The sequence below is a fragment of the Equus quagga genome, chromosome 7 (genome assembly GCF_021613505.1).
Source record: "Equus quagga isolate Etosha38 chromosome 7, UCLA_HA_Equagga_1.0, whole genome shotgun sequence".
NCBI lineage: Eukaryota > Metazoa > Chordata > Mammalia > Perissodactyla > Equidae > Equus > Equus quagga.
This window is the reverse complement of record NC_060273.1, coordinates 39030018-39051830: the sequence shown is the minus strand read 5'-3', so window position 1 is coordinate 39051830 and position 21813 is coordinate 39030018. Positions and strand designations below refer to the sequence as shown.

Here is a 21813-nt window from a genome sequence, read left to right as displayed (position 1 = left end):
TCCATCACCTGGGCTGACATCATCCCCTCAGGGTGGGAGGGAGGCCTGGGGAGAGGCAGGGCTCCAACTGCACAGCCCCCCACCCCATTGCCAGCGATCAGGGCGGGCCTGGGGGCTGGCTCCGTTCCCGTTCTCACTTCCTTAGGGGTGGAGACGGATCTGTGGGCAGGGCAGGCTGGCCACTTTCTGAGGCACTCGGCTTTGCCTGGGGAGTGCACAGGCTCTCAGCAGACCCCCAGGCCTTCCTAGTCTCTGAGGTCTAGTCTAGTCCGCTGGCTGTCACCCTTGGAGAAATGTGGCTCGTGGAGAGCTCCCTTCAGTTCTGAAAGGCTGCCTGGGTGTGGGCAAGTAGGGGGCAGTGGCATGCTGAGCTGGGCCTCTCGACGTGGGCCAGGAGCTGGTCCTGGCAGATGGCGGGTCCTGGGGTTCATCTGGAAACTGGCCTGTAGCTACCAGGCTTTTCTAAAAGGCCCCTCACCTCAATCTGAGTAGAGTTCCAGCTACCAGGACAGCCACCCTGCGCTGGCCTGTGCTTTGACCTGGCTTTCTCAGCACAGTGACCAGAGTCGGGGTCCTGGAAGTCTGTGTGTGGGTATGGGGCGTGTGTGGGTGTGTATTGGGAACGTGTGTGTATGAGTGTGTGTGGTGTTCCTTTGCCTGTAGCTGCCATTCAGATCATAGCAGCTAAGCTTTTACAACCACCACAGCTTTGGTTAGTATTAGGTCTCTTTTTAGATGAGGGAACTGAGACTCAGAGGTGACGTGATTTGGTCACAGCTTGAGAGCCAGAATCAAACCTGATGTCACCTGGTCCCAGCCTCTCTGCTCCCTTCATAACTGTTACCTGCCTTCTCTGGTCTAGAGGGAGCTGAGCTGTTGAGCCCTCAGACTTGTGAGTCTTTTCAGCCACAGGCTGATGGCCATAAGCTTGGGTTCAGAGCAGAGGCCTTGGTCTCGGACGGAGGCCAAGCCCAGGAGCTCCCCAGCAACCTGGAGGTGGGGTGAGGCGCGCTGCCAGGGCTGCTTACCCAGGCCGCACTGGCCTCCCCGCCCCTCCTTTCTGCTCCCCCATGGGCTTGGCTATTGTTCTCTGGTGCTGCCGCTGCCTGGAGAAGCCTCGGGGCCATGCTGATTCTCTCTTGCTAGCGGGGGAGTTTCTTGTCCTTGGGGTGGGTCCGGTTGGTGCAGGGTGGCCCCTCCCATCTTCAGGCACATGTGTGCACAGAAGATGAGAGGTTTCGAGAGGAGTCAGGTGGGTGAGGCACCCTTCCTGCTACATCTCAGCAGCTTCCCAGATCTGCTCAGCTTAGGAACCGAGTAGGTGTGTCACTGAGACCCCACAGTCCAGGCACACGTGCAAGAAGTCTGCGGTTTATCGTGGTAGAGTCAGTGTGGCCGTTGTCTGTAGTTGGCATGCACACAGATGCTTGCACAGAGTAGGCACCCGCTACATGCTCAACTTACAAAACTTCTTTTTTTCCCTGGGGGAGATTAGCCCTGAGCTAACATCTGTGCCAATCTTCCTCCACTTTATATGTGGGTCACCACCATAGCAGGGGTGATGCATGGTGTAGGTCCATGCCCGTTATCTCAACCTGGGAACCCAGGCCCCTGAAGCAGAGTGTGCTGAACTTAACCACTATGCCATGGGGCCAGCCCCCAAACTTACTTTTCTTACCAAGACTTTCACACAAGAGTAGTTCGTTTTAGAAGCTGCTATTTGAGTCTTCCGTGCATCCTCCGAGGAGCCTGAGTCCAGTTTCCTGACCCAGAGTGCACAGGGTTATGGCTCTTGAGGGTCGTGACCAGCTGCTGTCTCTGCCCCTCTTACACCTCCAGCGGGGCTCCTGGGGCTGGGCCCCCAGTGGTGGGCTGGATAGGGCTCTGCCAGGCAGCGCTCTGGCGTGTTCTGCGCCCGGCACCAGCTCTCTCCTCCCTTGCACGCTAACCTTCGTGTCTTCGCCCCTCTAACATCCCTCCTGGCAGCTTGGACCTCTCCCTTGTCCTCCTTCCTCTCTGGCTTCAGCATCTCCAGTTAGTGTTCCTCAGGATCCTGCTTATGTTCTTCTCTCTTCTAGGAGGGACTCCAAAGCCAGAGCCAGAGCAGGTGATAAGAAACTATACTGAAGAGCTGAAAACATCCCCGGATGAGGTGGGTGTCACAGGAGCCACGCTGCTTTGGGTTTTGTTTGGAAACTAGGGGCAGCTCCAGACGAAGGATGCAGCCTGTTCTCTGCTGGAAGGACACTTCTCAAGGTGGCTCTGGGTGCCAGGTGCCAAGCTCCTGGCACTTGGGTTAACCTGTTAAGAGGCCTTAACAGGAGGAGGACTCAGCCTCTGAGACCTGGATCCCGATCTTAGGTTTGCCACAAACGGGCTGTGATCCTGAGCAAAGCTCCTTCCGCACCCAGGCCTCTGTGTAGCCTCCTCCCTGGGCCACCCTGGGGGCCAGGCTTCCTGGAGACGAGGCATGGGAGAGCCTGCCCCCGTCCCCGAGGGCTGATGCTGTGTGGAAGCCAGCAGCCTTGTTCAGGGAGCGGTCCTGCCCTCTGGCTTTTGGGGGAGCTTGTTAGCGTTCCCGTAATTAACGGGGCCTGCCAGACCCCTGTCACAGCTTTGGTATGACCTGAAACTCTTTCCCAAGCCACATTTTTGGAGCTCCAGTGCCACTTTTCTCCGATTTGAATGGAAGATCCTGGAGAATCTGGAGGGGGTTAGTGGGCTGGGTCAAAGGTCAGTGGTGCCAGACAGATCTGAGGACTGTCTTCACCTGCCTCTTTCTCGTGCAAGTCAGGCACGTGAGACATACCTGGTTGGTAAAGGTTTGGGCAGAAACCTGTCCCTCCTGCCCTCTCTACTCCTGCTTCGCAGCATCACTCTCTCTGTCTCTTTGTGCTCATCCAGCCCCACTGGGCTGCTTTCTGCCCCCAGGCTCCTCCCCTCCATGCTGCGGTCTACACGGCCGTGGTCATGATAGAACCCCCTGCTTAAAAGCCGTCAGCGGGGCCGCTGACGTGTAAGATAAAGCTCCAACGCCTGAGCACAGCGATCAGAACCTTCCAGGATCTGGTCCTCTTCCGCCATAGGCCCCTGCAGGTGTCACCAGCCTTCCAAACTGTATGCTGGTTCATGCTCCAGAACACTCTCTTCCTTCTCCCTGGGATGCCCATTCTCGTGCTTGTCCATCTGACAAGTTCCCTTTTCCCTGGCAAAGCCCAGTGTTGAGGGCCTCCGCTCTTCTCTCCTCCTGATCTGGCTGTTCTCGCTGCCCTCTTGGCCTGTGGTTCTCTTATTACGCTGGACCCATGCTCCACGCTGCCTGTCGTCCCCTCCACTGCCGTGAGCCCTCTGAGGACACAGATCCCCGTGACTCTTCTGTGTCCCCAGCCTCTGGAGCAAATGACTGTCGAATTGCCTTTGACTGCAGATGAAGGGCTTTTCCTGTGACACTCGCCTCCTCGGCTGCGGCGGGCCGTTGCTGAGCATGCCCTGTGTTTGGTCTTCCTCCAGGACTGCATCATCTGTATGGAGAAGCTCTCTGTGGTATCTGGGTACAGCGACGTGACCGACAGCAAGACCATCGGGCCCGTGGCCGTGGGCCGCTTGGCCAAGTGCAACCATGCCTTCCACCTGCTCTGCCTGCTGGCCATGTACTGCAACGGGAACAAGGTGCCCCACAGCAGGCCCCGGGTGGGGTCAGGGGCCCTGTCACAGCCCCGTTGCAGTCCCGCTGCATCTGAGCAGGACCAGCTGTCCTGTGAAGGACCCAGGCTCGGAGCAGCCCTCGCCCTGCAGCAGGATGGGGTTGACACCTGGGGGCTGAGGGTGGCAGGTGCCTGGCCTCTCTTCCTCCAGTGAAGTTTAACCAGCGTGGACAGAGGTTGGGAGGACAGAGAGAACCGATCACGGGCAGACCTTCCCGCCTGGGGTGGCCTCTCCGCGCTCTCCCTATGCCATCCTGTACCAGCCAGGGTGCCAGCACCAACAGTTGATCAGTCGCAGGATTTTGTTCCATTTTAAACGTGATTGCACTGTGGAGGCTTCTGCTCCTAAACCTAATTGTCCTCCTTGACGCCAGTCTCCCGGTACCTCGCCTCTTTAGTGGGAATTGCATCATGAGTTTCTGGTGCAAAAGTTGCCCTTCCAAGCAGTCTGTTGGAATCGAGTTTCTGTGCGAGGAGGCTGCTGGGAGTGGGGCAGTCTGCCCGGAACCCTCTGCGACAGTGGCCGACCCGGGCCCCTGTGGGCCTCTTTCCTGTCTAGACAGCTAGACAGCGGGGTGGCTGTGCTCAGGGGCTCTCCCAGGGCCGCCAACTCAGTCTATGCTGGTCTGCCCTGTCTCAGGACGGAAGTTTACAGTGTCCTTCCTGCAAAACCATCTACGGAGAGAAAACAGGGACCCAGCCCCGGGGGAAGATGGAGGTGTTCAAGTTCCAGGTGTCCCTCCCAGGTCATGAGGACTGCGGGACAATACTCATCGTTTACAACATTCCCCATGGCATTCAGGTGAGGCAGGGAGTCGGGGTGGTGCTCCTCAGACCTTTCCAGAATCATTCGGGCGCCCTTCTTCCTGCCTCACCCCTCTCCCACCAGTCTGCCCCGGGCACTGTGAGAATGCTCATGCTGCCGAGCTGAGGCCCCCAGGAACCAGGAGGTGCTAGTGCTGGGGTTAGAGCAAGCTCTTAGGGCCGTGGAAGCAAAGAAATGGCCTTCAGCCCTTTCCTGAGCCCAGGAGGGCTTCCTGGAAGTGGAGACATCTTAGCTGGACTTGTACTGGGCAAAGGCCAAGCATATAAGCAGGAAGAACACTTGTTTTGAGGGGCTGGATAACTGGGGAGCCCATGGGCAGGACCCCTCCCAGGGGCAGTGTGAGGTGGAGAGGTGCTGGCAGTGGGGACTGATGGTTCTCGAGAGACTGGCCCAGTGCCCAGATCCATTGAGAGTGGCAGGGCTGGATCTAGATGTCAGGAACAAGACAAGAACCCAAGCAGAGAGCCCCAGGGTCTCTTTAGACCTTCTGCCTTGGGCAAGTTGGGAAGATGCAGGGCAGTAGGGACCAGGAGCCGATGGAGCCCATCTGTCACAGGTGGGGATGGGGGTGGGGGGCTCCCTTTGTTTGCTTTAATCACGTACTTTCCCCTGGTTTTCTTCCACTTCTCTGTGGCTCAAAGTACAATTTAAAAACATTCTAGACAGCATTAGGGCCCCAGAGTGGGAGGGGGATTTGGAGCTGTACATGGATGTGTCACTGTGTCGCAGAGGGTGGGAGCAAGGGCCGTCTGCTGTCCCGGCCCCCCACCCTGCCAGTGTCTCAGGGCCCCTCCCTAGCCACTTCTAGAGGGAGGAGTGGAGGGCATTGTGTGCCGGAGGACGTGCGTCATGGAGGGCCCTGCCACCCAGTCCAGAGAGCCCTGTGCCTGGAGGAGCGTCCATCCCAATCTTGGACGGGTCCAGTCTCATCAGGAAAAGGGGACATTAGCAGGAGTGTCTGATGCCAGGCAGAGTGGGCGGCACGGGTTCAGGGAGGGCAGCCGTGGGTAGAAGGCCATGGTCACGGTGGGTCTTCAGGCGGTAGGATTATGAGACGGTGATTTATTTGGTCACTGGAGCGCAGGAACCGCCCCAGCCAGGAAGGCGAAGGGGCAGGCTGGGCTTGTGTGCCCTGTGCGCTGTGCCGCGGCAGGCCCTTCCTGGCCACTCTCACTCCCCAGGTCTGTGTTCCTCCTGCAGGGCCCCGAACACCCCAACCCTGGGAAGCCGTTCACCGCCAGAGGGTTTCCCCGTCAGTGTTACCTCCCGGACAACGCCCAGGGCCGCAAGGTGAGGGCCTGGCCACCGTGCCTGCGGAGGGCCCGTGGCCCGAGGGTCTCACCGCAGCTGCTCAGGCGCAGGGCAGGGTGGGGCAGGGAGGGCCCGGCCTGGTGGCCACACCAGCTCTGCCTGCGCTCACCTTACTGTGACCGGAGGAGGGCCGAGACCTGGCTGGGGTGGTAGCTGCTCCTTCCCAGGGACCCACTGTGGGGTAGACATCTTTGGGTGCCGGGTTACAGGGGGAGATGTCCCAGACTTCACAGGTGCTGGAGCGGGGAGGACAGGCCGTCTTCCAGCAGGCTGTTGGGCCAGGTTATGTGTTCTTCAGTCAGGCTATTGTAATGCGACAGGAGAGACTGAGGCCACCTTAGCCTGGGTGACCACGCAGCCTGTGGCGCTACCTCTGCATTGAGACCTGAGTTGGGATTTTCCAGCTCTGAGAAGGCCGGGGAAGAGCATCCCAGGCAGATGGAACAGCTAGTGCACTGGCGTTGAGGTGGGAACAGGTGGGAGAGCGTGAAGAGCCTGAGGGAGGACTGTAGCAGCCCCCGGGGTGGGGGAGTGAGGCAGCGAGGGGTGGGGAAGGCAGGCACGCCAGCAGAGGAGTGAGAGCTGCTGGGTTTAGGTTTGAAAAGGCCCCCTCCGGCTGCTGTGAGAGGATGGACTGAGGTCCCACTGTGGAGGGCAGCAGGGCTGGGAGAGAGCAGGGAGGCCTGGATTCCGGAGGGCGGAGGGGAGGGGGCTCGTCCAGGATGCACTTGGAAGTAGGGAAGGGTCAGGATGCCTGCCGGCAGCTGAGTAAAGGACAGCCTCTCCGACGGGGAGGGCCAGGTGAGCGGTGGGGCAAGGCTTCTGGCGGTGCCCAGTGTGAGGTCCTGGGCAGTGGGTTGGCAGTTGGAGTTCAGGGGGTCAGGGTTGGAGCTGGAGACAGAGACCCCCACAGATGGAGTTTCACGCCCCAGGACTGGATGAGATCACTCAGGAGGGAGTGGAATGGAACAGAGAGGAGGACCCCCGTCCCGCAGCACCGGCAGGGTGCCTGACTCACACGTGGAGTTTGGTGGATGGCTGCTGCCGCTGTCCTGTCCCCATCACTGGGGCACATCAAACCGGCAGCGGGGGGAAGGCAGGGCAGTGGACGTTCCCACCCTGTGGCCTCACCACCCCTGCCCTAGGGTGGAAAACAGAAGGCACGGGCCAGTGCTGCTTCACCAGGCTGCCCTCCCCCTCCCCTCTGCGGGCAGGTCCTGGAGCTGCTGAAGGTGGCCTGGAAGAGGCGACTTATCTTCACAGTAGGAACGTCCAGCACCACGGGCGAGACCGACACAGTGGTGTGGAACGAGATCCACCACAAGACAGAGATGGACCGCAATGTGACAGGCCACGGCTACCCTGACCCCAACTACCTGCAGAACGTGCTGGCCGAGCTGGCCGCCCAGGGGGTGACCGAGGACTGCCTGGAGCAGCAGTGACCACCAGCCTGCTTGGCCCCTTCCCTGCCCCACACCTGCCTCTGGCACCAGCTGCTCCTCGCCCCCTGCCGGCGGGGCTGCTTCTGGGGTGGGCAGGTGGTAGGTGCCTTTGCTCAGGCTGCAGCATTGTCGGGAGCACGGGTGTGCTCCTCTGGGAGCCAGAGCTTCTCCTGCCTGCCTTTCCCCCTCCTCCTCCCCTCCTGGGCCTGGACCTGCGTGGGAAGTGGACAAGCTGGGGAGTTGTCCTCGTGGGGGCTTAAGTTGCAGCTACCTCAGTGCACGGGGCCCTCTGTCCTCAGCAGGCTGCTTCGGGGCCCTAGTGCCTGGGGCCTGGCATAGGGTGAGGAGAGACCACCTTGTCCCCAGCCAGGGGCAGGCATGGGTTCTGGGTCAGCTTCTCATACCTCACATGTTCTGTTTGCAATAAATGCCCTATAGCCAAAGTCATCAGGCCTGGGAATGTTTGTCAGTGCAGAGGTTCTGGTTGTGTCTGTGTGTGAGTGTGCATGTGAGATCTGATGTGTGAAGGCCAGCACGCACGTCCTGCTGCGTCAGAGCAGGTAGGGACCTTACAGGCTGCCCATTCACCCCCGTCTCCCAGAGGAAGACACTGAGGCTGCGGTGAGGGCCGGAGAGCCCACAGCCCACTCCGGTCTCCTTGCACTGTGCGGTCCAGCCCCTCAGAGCCCACGGTCCCGTTGACTGCCCCAGGCTTTGGGTTTACTGACACTTCTCCCCTGGGGTGGGTGCCACTGTCTCCATTTTACAGATGAGGAAGATGAGGTTCAAGGATGCAGTGATGGCCCAAGGTTACCGGCTAGTGCTAGAGCCGGGGCTGGAACCCGGGGCAGGGTTCGTCTGACGCTGTCCTCAAAGTTCAAATTCTTCTCAACCCTCTTAGGAGGATCAGATCTTCCCAGACTTGTCTGCCAAGGGAGTGTGGTTGTGGCCTGGGGCTGGAGGGACTCACAGGGCCTGTTAGAAGTGGCCAGGGGCACTTCTGCCTTTATAAGCCCCCTTTCTCTGTAAGAAAATTCTGTTTTACGGTGTGTTTGGTATAAAGATGAATACATTATATATAAGAGCATTTTTTTAACCTAAGTGGGGGGGGCGGGTTTCCTTCCGAGTTTGAAATAAAACATTTTTGTGGGTCCCTAAGAGTATTGTGGGCCCTGGGCCCCGAGCCCACTGTGCCTCGCAGAGGCGCTGGTCCTGGGGACGGCGGGGAGACCTGGCTGGACCCCAGACCCGTCAGGTTCCACAGTGAGGCTCGCTCCACTGGCTTAGAGCACAGGAGTCGGGGGGGCATCTGAGTGCCGCCCTGTTGGCTCCCACCCTGGGAGTGACGTGAGAATCAGAGGGGAGGAAATGTTCCCAAGTCATCTGTCTGGTAAGAGTCTAGTCTCCAGAACATATACAGAACCCTTACAGCTCAAGAAGGAAAAGGCAGATGCTCAGGTTAAAAAATGATTGAAGGACTTGACATTTCTCCAAGATAGATGGCTGACGAGCGCACAAAAAATGCTCAGCGTCCTTAGGGAAACAGATCAAACCCACAAAGTGATACCACTTCACACCCATTAGGATGGCTCTTACCAAAAAAACGAGAAATGGCGAACACTGGTGAGGATGTGGAGAAATGGGAGCCCTCATCCGCTGCTGGTGGGAATGCAAAGCAGCCGCTTCAGAGAGCACTCAGGCGGTTCCTCAAAAAGTAGTTACCGTTTGACTCAGCGGTTCCACCCTAGGTGTATATCCAAGAACTGAAAACGTGTCCACCCAAGGCTTGTATGTGAATGTTCCTGGCAACCTTACTCATAATAGCCAAAAAAGGGCCACAACCCAAGTACCCATGAGACAGTCCCTCTGGGGCTGGCCCGGTGGCGCAGTGGTTAAGTGCACACGTTCTGCTTTGGTGGCCCAGGGTTCGCCAGTTCAGATCCCAGGTGCGGACATGGCACCACTCAGCACGCCATGCTGTGGTAGGCATCCCACGTATAAAGTAGAGGAAGATGGGCACGGATGTTAGCTCAGGGCCAGGCTTCCTCAGCAAAAAGAGGAGGATTGGCAGCAGATGTTAGGGCTGATCTTCCTCCAAAAAAAAAAAAAAAAAAAACCCTCCACACACTGGAATATCATTCAGCCATAAAAAAGGAATGAAGTCCCAATACACGCTACAACTTGGATGAACCTTGAAAACATCCTAGAAGCCAGACAGAAAAGGCCACGTATCTTGTGAGTCCATTCATACAAAATGTCCAGAATAGGCAAATCCATAGAGGCTGACAGTAGATTAGTGGTTGCGGGGGGCAGGGAGGGATGGGAGTGACTTTTCAAGGGTATGGTGTTTCCTTTCGGAGTGATGAAAATATTCTGAAATTAGCGGTGGTGATTGCACAACCTTGTGAATATGCTAAAAACCACTGTGCCGTATACTTTAAAAGGATGGATTTTATGGTATGTAAATTACATCTTGATAAAAAAATACAAGCACGGCAGTAATGTAAGTGCGGGGCCTGTCAGCTGTCAAGGGCTCTGCAGTTCTCTGACTCTAGCTTCTTTGGACAGGGGAGCTGAGGAGTGAGGGACAATGTGGAGGGAGGGCATCAGGGCCAGGGGCTGTGATGGGGCTGGAGCCCAGCAGGTTGGGGCCGCCCTGCTCCTGCGCCTGCGCCTGCTCCCTGGGCGGGGATGGAAGTCCGGGGGAGGCTCCTGGCACCTGGGGTGCAAGAATTTCAGGCACGTGGCCCTGAGCCCGTATTCTGGAGATTGGCGTCCTCCCCAGGGCTGGGAGGTTGCATAGAGCCCAAATTCAGACTTGGGACTCTGGGGTGGCTGGGCTGGCATCTAGGGGTTCGGCGGCCTCTCTCTCAGCCCTGGCTGTGGGGCCTGGCACTGGCCTGCCCTGCACTAGATCGCTACCCAGCCCCCTCCCCGAGGTGGGCTGGCCTGGTGGGAGGGGTGGGGGGGTTCATTTACATTTTCAGGTCTTTCCAGCTCTCGGCCAGCCTGGCAGCCTGACTAACCAGCTCCTCCAGGCCCAAGGAGAGGGTGGGGGCTGCAGCAGGAGGCAGCCAGACCAGCCCCAGGCTGTGGAAGTGGAAGAAGGCCTGTGGTCAGGCGGCCATCATGGGGCTCCTCCAGAGACAGCCTCACCCTCGGCTGCTGCTCCTCGTGGTGGCGCTGGTCTGGCCCCAGCCCTGCATGAGCCTGGGTGAGTGGGGGTCCCAGGATGAATGCGCCTGGCCAGACGCTGGGGCTGGGGGACCTGCTGGAGAGATTGGACCCTGGGAGCCCATGCCCTCCGACTGGGAGAGGCAGCCCAGGGGCGGGGGTGGGGCGGCAGCCTGGGACCCTCACGCCTCTCTCCATGGCCACAGAGCTGATCCCCTACACGCCGCGGATAACAGCCTGGGACCTGGAAGGAAAGGTCACGGCCACCACGTTCTCCCTGGAGCAGCCGCGCTGTGTCCTGGACGGGCGTGCCAGTGGTGCCGACACCGTCTGGCTGGTGGTGGCCTTCAGCAATGGTGTGTCCTGGTGCAAGTCTGGGGCCTGGGGTGAGGGTGGAGCCAAGGAGAGTTGCAGGCTCCTGGGAGCCCCTCCCTCCCTCACCATCACCTTCTACAATAGGGCTGCAGTGGGAGTTGGGCTCTACCCCAGGCAGCTCTGAGAGGGTGACAAAGGGACTTGATTTGTGTCTCTGGGCCCTGAGGCATGGAGGGCCAGGACCAGAGGCCTTGGACCCAGCCAGGGACTATGCCCTCCAGCCCCACTGTCTGTCCCTCCCTCCTGCAGCCTCCAGGGACTTCCAGAACCCTCAGACGCTGGCTGAGATCCCAGCCTCCCCACAGCTGCTGACCGATGGCCACTATATGACGCTGCCCCTGTCCCTGGACCAGCTGCCCTGCAAGGACCCCGTGGATGGCAGCAGCGCCCCCGTGCTGCGGGTGGGCAATGACCCTGGCTGCCTTGCTGACCTCCACCAGCCACCTTACTGCAACGCCCCCCTCCCTGGCCCTGGGCCGTACAGGTGGGTCACCCTGCCCGGACCCTGGGACAGGGCCTGTGCTGGAAGAGGAGGGATTGGGGCACCAAGCCTGCCCTCCTTAGCCTCTCCTCAGGCCCTTGTCCTGGTCCCTCCCCTACACAAGCCTCAGTTTCTTGCTCTGTGGGGTCTCACGCTGGTGCTTATCCGAGTGGGGGGGCAGGCAGAACGCAGCCTTTCCAGGGGGCCCATGAGGAGGAGGTGGACACCACAGAGCTGGCGGAGGTGGAGACCCAGCCGGGGGGTATGAGGTGGGGAAGCAAGAGAGAAACTACCACTCACTTCCACAGGTGACAAAACTGAGGCACAGAGCACCAAGTGGCTTGTCAAGGTCAGGGTGGAGCCAGGGTAGGAGAGCCGGTGTCCAGACCAGGGCTGCCCCCACCACAGGAGGAGGCCAGTGTCCTCAGGGGGACCAGGTCCAGCTGGGAGAACCGGCAGGGGTGCAGGGAGGGCCAGGCAAGGTGTGGGCTGGACCAGCTCCTCCACCCGCCGCCTCCCTCTGCCCTCTCCCCCAGCCCTGCCAGGTCCACCTTCCCCGCCCCGTGGCCACTCCCCAGCTTGGCCTCCAGTCTCACCTCCCGCCCCAACCCTAGCAGCCACTAGAGCCGCTCCCCTTCAGACCAGCTCCCTCGATGCTCAGAAACCCTCCAGAGCTCCCCACCCTGCGCAAAGATACAACTCTTGGTGCCCTCTATGTTCAGCCCGCCCCTGCCTGTGATCCTGGGCTCTGAGTACGCCCTGACCACACCCCTCCCTGGGCCTTTGCCCGGGGTGCCCGCCCCTACTGGGGGGCCTTCCACAGCCTCATGACTCCACACGGCCAGCGGTTCTTCTCCAGGAGGCCTGGGGGTCCCAGCCCCATAAGCCACTCTGCAGCACCCCTTATGGAACATTTGGTGACTGGGGCCCCTAAACCAGACAGGGTGTCTGCTGGCAGAGGTCACCGTGGCCGGAGAGGTCAGGGCAGGGCCAGTTCATGGCTGGTCCTGGTGTGCTCCCACGCTTCCCCATGGGAAAGGCCCACAGCTTGGCACAGAGAGCTGCCTGGAGCCTGGCCTCGGTGGGTGCCCTGCCTGGGGCAGTTGAGGCTCTGAGCCTCACCCTCCTCCTCTCCCCAGGGTGAAGTTCCTTCTGACGGATGCCAGGGGCTCACCCCAGGCCGAGACCAGGTGGTCCGACCCCATCGCTCTCCACCAAGGTAGTGCTGGTGGGGGAGGGGGTGTCTGGCTCCAGTCTGGCCTGTGTGGACTGGTCACCCCTACAAAATGGTCATCGTTGGCCAGTCCATCCCCCTGCTGCTATGGGACTGGGGGCCTGGAGGCAGTGTCCAAATCAGGCCCACCCCCGAAAAAGAACCTAGCGCTGGAGGGTAAGGCACCGGTCAGCCCCGTCGGCAGAGGCACCAGCTCTGTCCACCTCTAAATGTTTGCCAACCCTTGGGTGCTAGGCTCCAGCCCAGTCGTGGGCAGCAACAGCCTCTCATGGGGAGCCAGCCCCATGGCCAGCGGTCAGGAGAAGGGCCAGGGCAGAAAGGAGGCCGGGGTCAGAGTCAGGGCCATGGGTTTTGGGGGGCTTCCCTCAGCAGGACCCCAAGGGACCAGGGATTCACCAGGCCGAGGAAACTGCATGTGGGAAGGCCAGAGTGTCTGGTGTGTGGGATGCTCAGAAGACAAACTGGAGGTCAGGGGTGGTGGTGGGGGGCCTTGTTGTCTGAAGGCCTTGAATGCCAGGCTCCAGATAGCAGGGAGCCACATGATCAGTTCTGAGGTCTGCCACCACTCTGCCAGCTATGGGCTGGGCAGTGGGCGGCGCACTCGTGGGAACAGCCCAGTGAGACCAGGGTGGAGGCCGGAGCTGTGGGTGGTCCAGGCTGGCAGAGCACAGATGCTGAGATGGACTGATGGGTGGGCTCCAGAGGCTGTCTGGGGATGTGAGCAGCCAGGCCTTGGGTGTGACATGGGTGGGGAGGTGACTGCCCTGGGGTTGAGGGGCAGCCTCTGAGCAGCCGCTGTGTGTACAGGGAAGTCCCCAGGCTCCATCGACACGTGGCCAGGGCGGCGGAGTGGTGACATGATCATCATCACCTCCATCCTCTCTTCTCTGGCCTGCCTCCTACTCTTGGCCTTCCTGGCTGCCTCCACTGTGCGCTTGTGAGTGGTGACATCCCGTGGGCCCCTCTTCTACCCAGAACCCCTCCTCTCTCACGGGCCCCAGATCCTGGAAGCCTTTTGCGAACTCTGTGGGCTGGAGTCAGGCAGTGTCCCTTCCAGGCATGTGCAGGGACTTGCCACTGAGTATCTCTCACCTGGGACGTCAGAGAGGTGGTGAGCAGCTCCTCTGATGACAGGTTCAAAGAAGGAGCCACCTCGCTCTGCCCCTGTCCTCCTGGGCCTTGTTTTCCTTCCAGTGAGCCCTCAGTCATGTCAATGAACCGACACCAGGGTAGTCAGGGAGCCACCTGGAGGAGGTGTGCCTCCAGCTGGTTCTACCCGGGAGGAGAGGGCTATCAGAGGCTGCAGGAGGAGGATCTGGGAGTGGAGAGGAGGCCCTGACTTGGCAGCCGGCTCCACCCAGCAGGGACACAGCTCCCCTCCTCTCCCCATCCAGTTCCAGCCTGTGGTGGCCTGAGGAGGCCCCGGAGCAGCTGCGGATCGGCTCCTTCATGGGCAAGCGCTACATGACCCACCACATCCCGCCCAGCGAGGCCACCACCCTGCCTGTGGGCTGTGAGCCTAGCCTGGACTCCCTCCCCAGCCTCAGCCCCTAGCCTGGCCTGTGTGGCTGGGCCTGGGGCAGTGGGGGTGAGGGGCGACAGTGCACCAGGCTCCTTGCCAGCCTCTGCATCCACATGCTCCCTACCCCATCACACTCCCCCACCCCACCCCAGGGCCTGGAGTCACCGCTAGCAGCCCTGCCTTTGGCTTTCCCGTTCCCCACCTTCTCCAGGCAATTGAAGTTGCCTTTAGGGGAGTTGAGGGGAGGGCCACGGTCCGGCTGGGCGTCCAGCCCCCTCTTCCACCTCTGCCTCTGTTCTGCCTGGCCTCCTGCGAGTGCGAGGCTGGAGGTGATGTGGAGAGGCTGCCCTGACCCCAAGCTTCCAGGCCCAGGAGGACGCCTGCAGGGCCCTTCTCTGCCCTGGGCAGGGGGCTGGCCGGGCCCGTCATGGGGTGTGTGGGGTCTGAGCCACCCTCTGTCCCTGTGTCCCACCACCCAGCAGCTGGGGCTGCAGTCAAGCCTTTAGAGTCCCCTCCATTGTCACTGGGAGTGAGCCCTTGCTGAGGGTGGCCCTCCCCGGCTGGAAGGTGGACAGAGTGTAGACGTCTGTCCATTATGACCATCCGGGCACTGCTTCCAACCCCCTTGCACACAGATGGCTCACTGCTCATCCAGTCACTCCACAAACATTTATTGAGCGCCTGCTGTATGCCACGCAGTGTTAGACATGGGACCTCAGGCACAGTCGGTCGATTCACTCTGCTCTGGGCATCAGATGACCACCGGTCCAGATGTGACCTGTTACTGCTGGGGGGCTGTCACGCCCTCAGATTGTCACATACCCTGGGGCTCACACTCCCTCAGACAACCACCCCAGTGGGCTCTCTCAGGCTTAGGAGCGCGCCCCGCCCCCTCCCCATCACCGGGGAGGTCCTGCTTCAGACGCCCCCGGGCATCCGTCTGCCCCAAGGCCGCTGGTGGCCACACGAGGGCGCGAGTGCACCGCAGCCGCACGGCCCTGCGCATGCGCACTCCTCTCCACGGACCCGCAAGGCTGTAGGCCGCGGGTTCAGGTTTGGTGACCTGATGTCGCAGAGCGGATCAAGCCGGAGGGATCAGCGCTCCCGCCTGAGAGCCTCTTGTGCCGTCCAGTCCTCGCAGACGCCACGGTCTAGATGGAGAAACTGAGGCTCCGTGACCTGCCCCCGCGCTCTTCCACGGGCTGCCCACCCCGTGTCCCTGGGCGGGTCCCGGTCTCCCAGTGTGACCGGGGCTCCCAGCACTCAGACCCTCGCGGAGGGCCCGGTGGTGGCCAGTAGGGGTGCCCCGTCTTTGGAGCTAAATAAATACGGTCCGCCTCTTCCATCACCTCCGAGCGGTGGCCGCGTGGTGTGGGGAGAGGAGCATTTGCGCGTGGACCCAGCCCGGGCTCGCTGTGCCCAGCCGGCCCGCCACCACCCCCTGGGCTGCCCTGAGCTGTCCCCTTGATTGCTATCCCGACTTGTACTTTGGAAGAGGGGAGCCGGGGAAACCCACCTGTGTGCTGCTGGCCAGGAAGCCGGCCACTAAGGTGGATTTAGCAGGACTACCTCCCAGGCAAACGCTCCGGGGGAGTCTTTGCTTTCAAAACCGGTCAACCCCCTAGTCCCTGATGGTCTCTGCCATCCTGCCTGCACCGCCACCAGCCACAAGACCTACTCCAGGTGCAGACACAAGCAGACTCAAATGCAATCAGGAGCTCAGACCCCCACAGTCCTGCATGACATCTGGCCATGGGAGCCAGCCCCTTTGGGTACCACTTTTGAAATTCTGCCACTGTGAACCCAGGTCCCTCTTGGCATCTTGGAATCTGAGGAGAGTTAAAAGTGCCCCCCACTCTCACTGACTACCCCTGGTAGAGCCTGTCTCATACTGTCCTGTCCAGGCCTGGCTCCAACACCACACAGGAAGGCCCTCGAGGCCCGGAAGCCCAGCCTGGGGCTTGCCCAGGATGGGTATGACAAGAGGAAGAGGGGTCCACTGGCATTTGCTGGGTGAAAACATGAATGAACCCACCCTGGGCCAAAGGATCAGCCAGGACCAGAAGTTGCCCCAGGCTTTTATGTGTCCCTGGGCCCTCTTGTGGCTTGTTCTTAGTTCCAGAATCTGTGCTGCTCCCTGGCACAGCCCCAGTGACATCCTGTGCACGCATGCGGCTGCCTATCGCTTCTGAACGGTCCTCCGGAGCCTGAGGAGCTGCTCTCATCCAGTCGGGGGCTTGACCATTGGGTCAGGCTCTAAACAGACATCTCAACACGCTGGGCGAAGACTGAAGTGTAGCCCAGGGGCCAGGGAGGCACCCGACGCCACCTGAGGGTCAAGGGCCTTCCTAGGGAAGATTTCCAAGCTGAGCCTTAAGAGGCAAATGGAAGTTAGTCAAGCAGAGGGGTCCAGAAGGAGGGAGGAAGAGAGAGCGAGACTTGGGGAGACCAGATGTGAATAGTCTTGCCCTGCGGCAGCCCGGATGGTGCCTGGGGGTGGCAGGAGGGACTGAGGGCTGAGATGCCAGTGAGAGGGAGACTGGCCTGGTCTTCCAGGCAGATGGGACCAGCCATGAACCAGGGCAGAAGAAGGGGGTTGGAGAGGAAGAGGTGGATTCCAGAAATACTCAGGAGTGACCGGAGAAATTGAGACTTCTTCGATGTGGGAGATAAGTCAGAAGGAGAGGCCGTGCCCGGGTTTCTGATGTGGGGCTGGGGGTGAATGCAAAATGAAGGCCCTTATCTTCTGAATGTGGTCATATCACCCCAGCTTTCTTCAAAGCAGATCCCAAGGTTCAAAAAATGGTTAATCTTTTACAAAGATGGAAACCACCTGGTCAGTGGGAGGCCATCCTGTGGGCCCGCCCGACTGTGGGTGTTCTGCCCCAGGGCTGTGCTGGCAAGCATGGCGGGGTGTCACAGAATCACACAGAGAAGGGGCAGCAGGACCCGTCATCGCCCAGCACAGGCAGTGTCACGCTGGGCCCGAGTCACGCTGGAGAGAGTCATCAGCCGGACCCCTGCCCTGCACGGGCCAGCTCGTGACAGCTTGTGCCAGCCTTGAGCAGAGCACACAGTGACAGCCACCTTGTGGAGAATCTTTCATTAAATGGCATTTCAAATTTTCTCCACGGCTGTATTTGGGGAAGTGCCTCCAAATCCATCGACCTGGAACGAAATGGCCCGGTGGTTAAAAACAAGTTCATTGTTAAAAAGGAAAAAACAGCAGCGATTGTGGGGATGACTCAAAGGTGAGTCATCAGGCCAAAAATCAAAGGAATTGGGATGACAGCAGGTGCCCCGGTGCCACACCCCTCCCTCTCACCGGCTGGCTTCACTTTTCTCCTCTGCATCTCTGAGCTGTCTGTTTCTCTCCACCATCCTGCAACCCCAGGCCAGCCACCCTTGTCTCTCACTGGCATGTCTGCAGCTGCCCCCTCGCTGGTCTCCCCACACCAGCGTTCTTCATCCCCATTCCCCTCCCAGCATCCGGAGGGACCAGATTGTAAAGTTGATGGTGTCACACCCTTGCTCACAGCTTTCAGAGAATTCCTGCTGCAAGGACAGAATCCAGATTCATTATCTCAGTTGTGAGGCCCCCTGATCCATCCTTTGCTCCCTGGATTCCCACTGCACGGGCCGCAGGGCCTTTGCCTTGCTGTTCCCTCAATGTAGAACACTCCTTCGCTTCGCTCTCCTGCCTGTGCATCAGTCCTCAGCTCCAATGTCGCTTCTTCAGGGAAGCCCCTCCTGACCCCTAGCTCTCCTAGAACCATCTTCTTTTCTTTCTCAGCACATTTTCTATTTTGTAATTAGACATTTAAAATTGTGAGTTTTGCATCTCCCCGGCTAAACTGTAAACTCCAGGAGGGCAGGGACGGTTGTCACCAGGTGCCCCCAGAGCTAGTACAGTGCCCAGCTCCCAGTAAGCCCTTAAATATTTATTGACTGAATGCCTTATCAAAGGCAAATATATCTCCACACTCCTTTTCTAATATCAACTTGACTGAGATATAATTTGAATACCATACAATATACCTCTTTAAAGCATTCAATTTAAGGGGTTTTATTATATTCACAGAGTTGTGCAACCATCACCATGATCAACTTTAGAACATTTTCACACCTCCAAGAGAAACCCTGTCCCCATCCAGCAGTCGCTCAGTTCCTCTCAACTCCTGGGCAAGCACTCACCTACTTTCTGGACCCTTCATCGAAATGGAATCACATGCTATGTGGTCCTTTGTGACTGGCTTGTTTCACTGCATGGAATTTGGGGGAAAGGAAACAGAAGCCCTGATGTCCCCTGTTGTGGGCTCTGTCACTCACTGCTGCTGTCACTTGGCTGAATCACTTCCTAATCATTTTTAATTGGGTGGAACTGCATTCTGGCGTCCAGTCTGGTAAAATTGGAGTCTCTTTCAACCACCCAGGACAGCTGCCAAATAGGCTCAGTCTCCCCAGGGACCCAGGACCCCCAGCCCAGTGTATGCTCAGCCGCAAACAGCAGGAACCAACCTCAGTGAGTTAGGTGGGGAAAGAACACTCTAGAGGAGATTGGGGAGCCCCTGGAGGCTCCGACAGCCAGGCATGGAGACCACCCTAGGAATCCGAGCGCGGAACAAAGCTGTTTTCCCAGGGTCCCTCTGTGGGAGCTTCTGGCCCTGTCACCTCTGGAAGCTGGGCATGGTGGCCACTGCCCTGGCCAGAATGGATTGGCCATGGTACCTGCTTCCTTGTCAGGTGTGGGAGCGTGATGGATGGGCTTCCTGGCTGCACGGGAGGCTGGAAAGTCACCCACTGTGGCTGCTACCGTGGGAGGTGGGCTGGGCACCGGGGCGCCTGGGTGTGGGTGAGGGGGCCGAGTCTGCCCGGAGAAGGGACGCCTTCTGGGGATTCTCACAAAGACGTCATGTGGCTAGTGCTGGCTCTGGGAACATGTGCACAAGAAGGCAATGTCCCAGACACAAGGCAGGTGTGGCAGGGCTGGGCCGTCAGAAGGAATGGCAGCCCTCCCTCACGCCCGGGAGCATGACAGGCTTGAGCTTGGTTTATGATCACTGACTGACTGTCTGCAAGTACCACTTAATGACAGCATTTCATTCAATGCCGGGAGTTCTTCGGAGCCTCGCTGGTGTTTGTGACTGTCCGCCTTCTACGAGGGCCCAGGGCCAGTGTTGGGGTGAGCACCGACTTCTCTAGGGATCAGCCAGGGGCATGTCGTACCCCACCTCGAGCCTCAGCATTCACGTCTGCACAATGAGGACGGTGATGGTCATCGCACAGGGCTGCCGTGAGAGGCAGGGAGAGGAGGTGGTTGAAGGGTCTCATGAGTTTTTAAATTTTCTTTTGAGATATTTTTTGTTATTTCAGAGGAAGACCAAGCTGTGACTTTGACCACTCGTAGCTGTCAGCTCAGATCCCCCACCCCCTCCCCAGGATGGGGACACAAGGACCCTCTGCAGAGCTCAGCCCCTTGCCAACGTCCAAGGAGGAAGCTGGAGCACAGAGAGGGCACATTCAGCACCTGGCCACACAGCTGGGCTGTGGGCTCCTGACAGCCAAGCCCGCTGCCTCCTGGGCCCCCTGGAGCCCCCTCCCCTCCCTGCCCACAGAGGCCAGGCCTGTCGTATGGGTGGTGCAGGCACCAGCCTGAAACAGGAGCAGAGGGACCTCGTCACACCTCACTGCGCACTCTGCAGCCCGCCCCACCCTCCCTGGGGGAGGGCAGTTGCCGGGCACCCACTTCTGGGCTGGGCGACAGGCCTAGGGACCAGCCCAGAGACCCCACAGGCCATGCAGAGGGCTCAGATCTGGTCCCCGTCCCCAGGGATTGTCCCACTTGCTGAGAGGCGCACCACTGTCACAGACTGAGTCATGTTCCCTCAGAGCCCTGGGAGTGAGACAGGGGTCCGGGGGCCCCTTTGGCGCCTCCTCTGCTGTGAGCCCCGCCGGGCGGCCCTGACTGCCTCCCCGGGCCTCAGCCTGTCTGTAAAATGTGAAGCTCTCAGAGCTTCTGCCGACCGCTCCCTGTGCGCCATGTGGGCTGGTTATCCACGGGGTGGGGGGGAATGCCTTGCCTTTGACAACCATTCTTCTCCCTGACGTCTCCCCTGAGGGACGGAGAGGAACCTCCCATCAATCATGCTGGCCTCTCCCTCCCTGTCTCCAGCCCCCTCCTTCTGCTCCCGGTGCAGGTGCCCCGCAGGCCTAACGATTGTTTCCTGGGAGCTCTGGCTCAGCTTTGCCCTCCAGTCCCTGTGCCTGGAGCCTGTCCAGGTCTGAGACTCCATGGGCCGGGCCAGTGGGAGAGCCCCCAGGGCAGGGGGTGGGCCAGGCTGGGGGATGAGTAGGAGGGGTGAGGGGCTGAGAGTGGGCTCAGGTCAGCAGAGGTCTCTGGGGGCCTCTTCCGTGTGGGGTCCTCTGCCAGGCAGAGCTGGGAGCGCAGACAAAACCCAGCACAGAAAGTACAGTGCAAAGGAAGGGGACCTGTGATGGGGCAACAAGGCGGTGGTGAGAGCCCAGGGCAGGCATCTGGCCCAGCTTGGAAGAGTGGGGGAACAAGGAGGACTTCCTGGAGGAGGTGGTATCTGAGTGGAAGCCTTTGTTGAGGATGGAGGGGAGGAAGGTAGGGAATGAGACATCAGAGTGGGTTTGTTGATGGGCTTAGCTGGCCAGGATGAGGCGGGTGTGGAGTTGGGGGTCAAAAGGGTGAGGTAGGAGATGTGGCCTGGGGCCAGGCGTGGGAGGCCCTGGATGCCACCCAGAGGAGCTGATCCAAGAGAGGTGGGGCAGACTGGGTTTGGGGAAGGCCTTCAGTGGCCCAGGTGGGATGAGTGACAGGAGAGGCAGGTCCAGGGCAGAGCAGGGAGGTGGCCTCAGCAGGGCCTCGGTGGACAGTGTCTCCCATGAACACCTCCCAGCTGCTCCCAGGGTTGGCACGGGGGTGCTGGGATGTCTGATAAGACAGAGGATCCCCCTCTGCCCCTGACAGCATCACTGCAGCCAGCAGCCAGTGCCAGGTGGCCCCAGCCACTTAGGCTCCCGTGCAGAGGGCTTCGGAGCTTCAGAAACACCTCCTCTCAAGGGCGGGCCTCTGCACAGCCCGGGGTGGAAAATGACCTTAGAGAGGGTCTCGCTGCCACCACGCTTGTCTCCCCGCTGGACCACCGCAGCAGCCTCCTCACTGGGCACCGCAAAGCCTTGCCCCCGGTGTTGGGCTAAATAGCATCCCCCAAAATTCATGTCTATGCAGAACCTGTGAGTATGACCTTCTTTGGAACTCGGGTCTTTGCCGTTGAGATGAGATTGTACTGGATTAGGCGTTTAAGTGGGCCCTATACCAAGCAGGACTGATGTCCCTATAAAAACAGGGAAATCTGGCCACAGAGACAGACACACAGATAGAACAGCATGTGAAGATGGAGGCAGAGATGGGGGTGAGGCCAGGGAGCACCAAGGATGTACGCAACCATAGGAATGAGAAGAGGAAAAGGGAGATTCTTCCCAGAGCCCAGAGCCTTTGGAGGGAGCATGGCCCCGTGACACCTTGATTTTGCAAGAACCGTGACAGCATAAACTTGTGGAGCGCTAAGCCTCCTAGTTTATGGTCATTTGTTATGGCACCCCCCAGCTCCAGTCTGCTCTCTCCCCACAGCAGCCCGAGGGGGCCGGGCCAAACCCTTCCTCTGCTCCAGCCCTGCAGTGACCCACGTCTCTCTCAGGGTCAAAACCAAAGTCCAGA

General features: G+C 59.7%; 2 protein-coding genes across 10 annotated transcripts in view; both read left to right on the top strand.

The window, feature by feature from the left end:
• The window catches only part of DTX2 (deltex E3 ubiquitin ligase 2), a 34732-nt gene extending 27002 nt beyond the window's left edge, over nucleotides 1–7730 (top strand). For 6 of the 7 annotated variants that reach the window (XM_046665677.1, XM_046665681.1, XM_046665674.1 and 3 more), the window contains 5 exons: nucleotides 2079–2152; nucleotides 3511–3669; nucleotides 4345–4506; nucleotides 5731–5820; nucleotides 7056–7730. In XM_046665677.1, the coding sequence (XP_046521633.1) occupies nucleotides 2079–2152; nucleotides 3511–3669; nucleotides 4345–4506; nucleotides 5731–5820; nucleotides 7056–7283 (713 nt within the window). In that variant the 3' untranslated portion in view covers nucleotides 7284–7730. The remainder of the gene's footprint in view (nucleotides 1–2078; nucleotides 2153–3510; nucleotides 3670–4344; nucleotides 4507–5730; nucleotides 5821–7055) is intronic. The other variant, XM_046665680.1, reaches the window with a different exon arrangement.
• A 2088-nt stretch (nucleotides 7731–9818) lies between these two features.
• Nucleotides 9819–15630, top strand: UPK3B (uroplakin 3B). 3 transcript variants are annotated; one of them, XM_046665682.1, is made up of 6 exons: nucleotides 9884–10497; nucleotides 10664–10813; nucleotides 11082–11316; nucleotides 12453–12703; nucleotides 13355–13484; nucleotides 13942–15617. In XM_046665682.1, exons 1-6 carry the CDS (start codon nucleotides 10413–10415, stop codon nucleotides 14099–14101), a joined length of 1011 nt encoding a protein of 336 aa, XP_046521638.1. In that variant the 5' UTR covers nucleotides 9884–10412; the 3' UTR covers nucleotides 14102–15617. The 3 variants fall into 3 exon arrangements, with proteins under 3 accessions (XP_046521639.1, XP_046521638.1, XP_046521640.1); XM_046665684.1 differs by having other exon boundaries at nucleotides 9889–10497; nucleotides 12453–12532; nucleotides 13942–15565; XM_046665683.1 differs by lacking the exon at nucleotides 10664–10813 and having other exon boundaries at nucleotides 9819–10497; nucleotides 13942–15630.
• The last annotated feature ends 6183 nt before the right edge of the window (nucleotides 15631–21813 follow it).

Coding starts and splice junctions, on each gene's coding strand:
- UPK3B (XM_046665682.1), top strand. CDS start 10,413: ATGGGGCTCCTCCAGAGACAGCCTCACCCTCGGCTGCTGCTCCTCGTG. Junction 11,317..12,452: donor CCTGGCCCTGGGCCGTACAG/GTGGGTCACCCT, acceptor TCCTCTCCCCAG/GGTGAAGTTCCTTCTGACGG. Junction 13,485..13,941: donor GCTGCCTCCACTGTGCGCTT/GTGAGTGGTGAC, acceptor CTCCCCATCCAG/TTCCAGCCTGTGGTGGCCTG.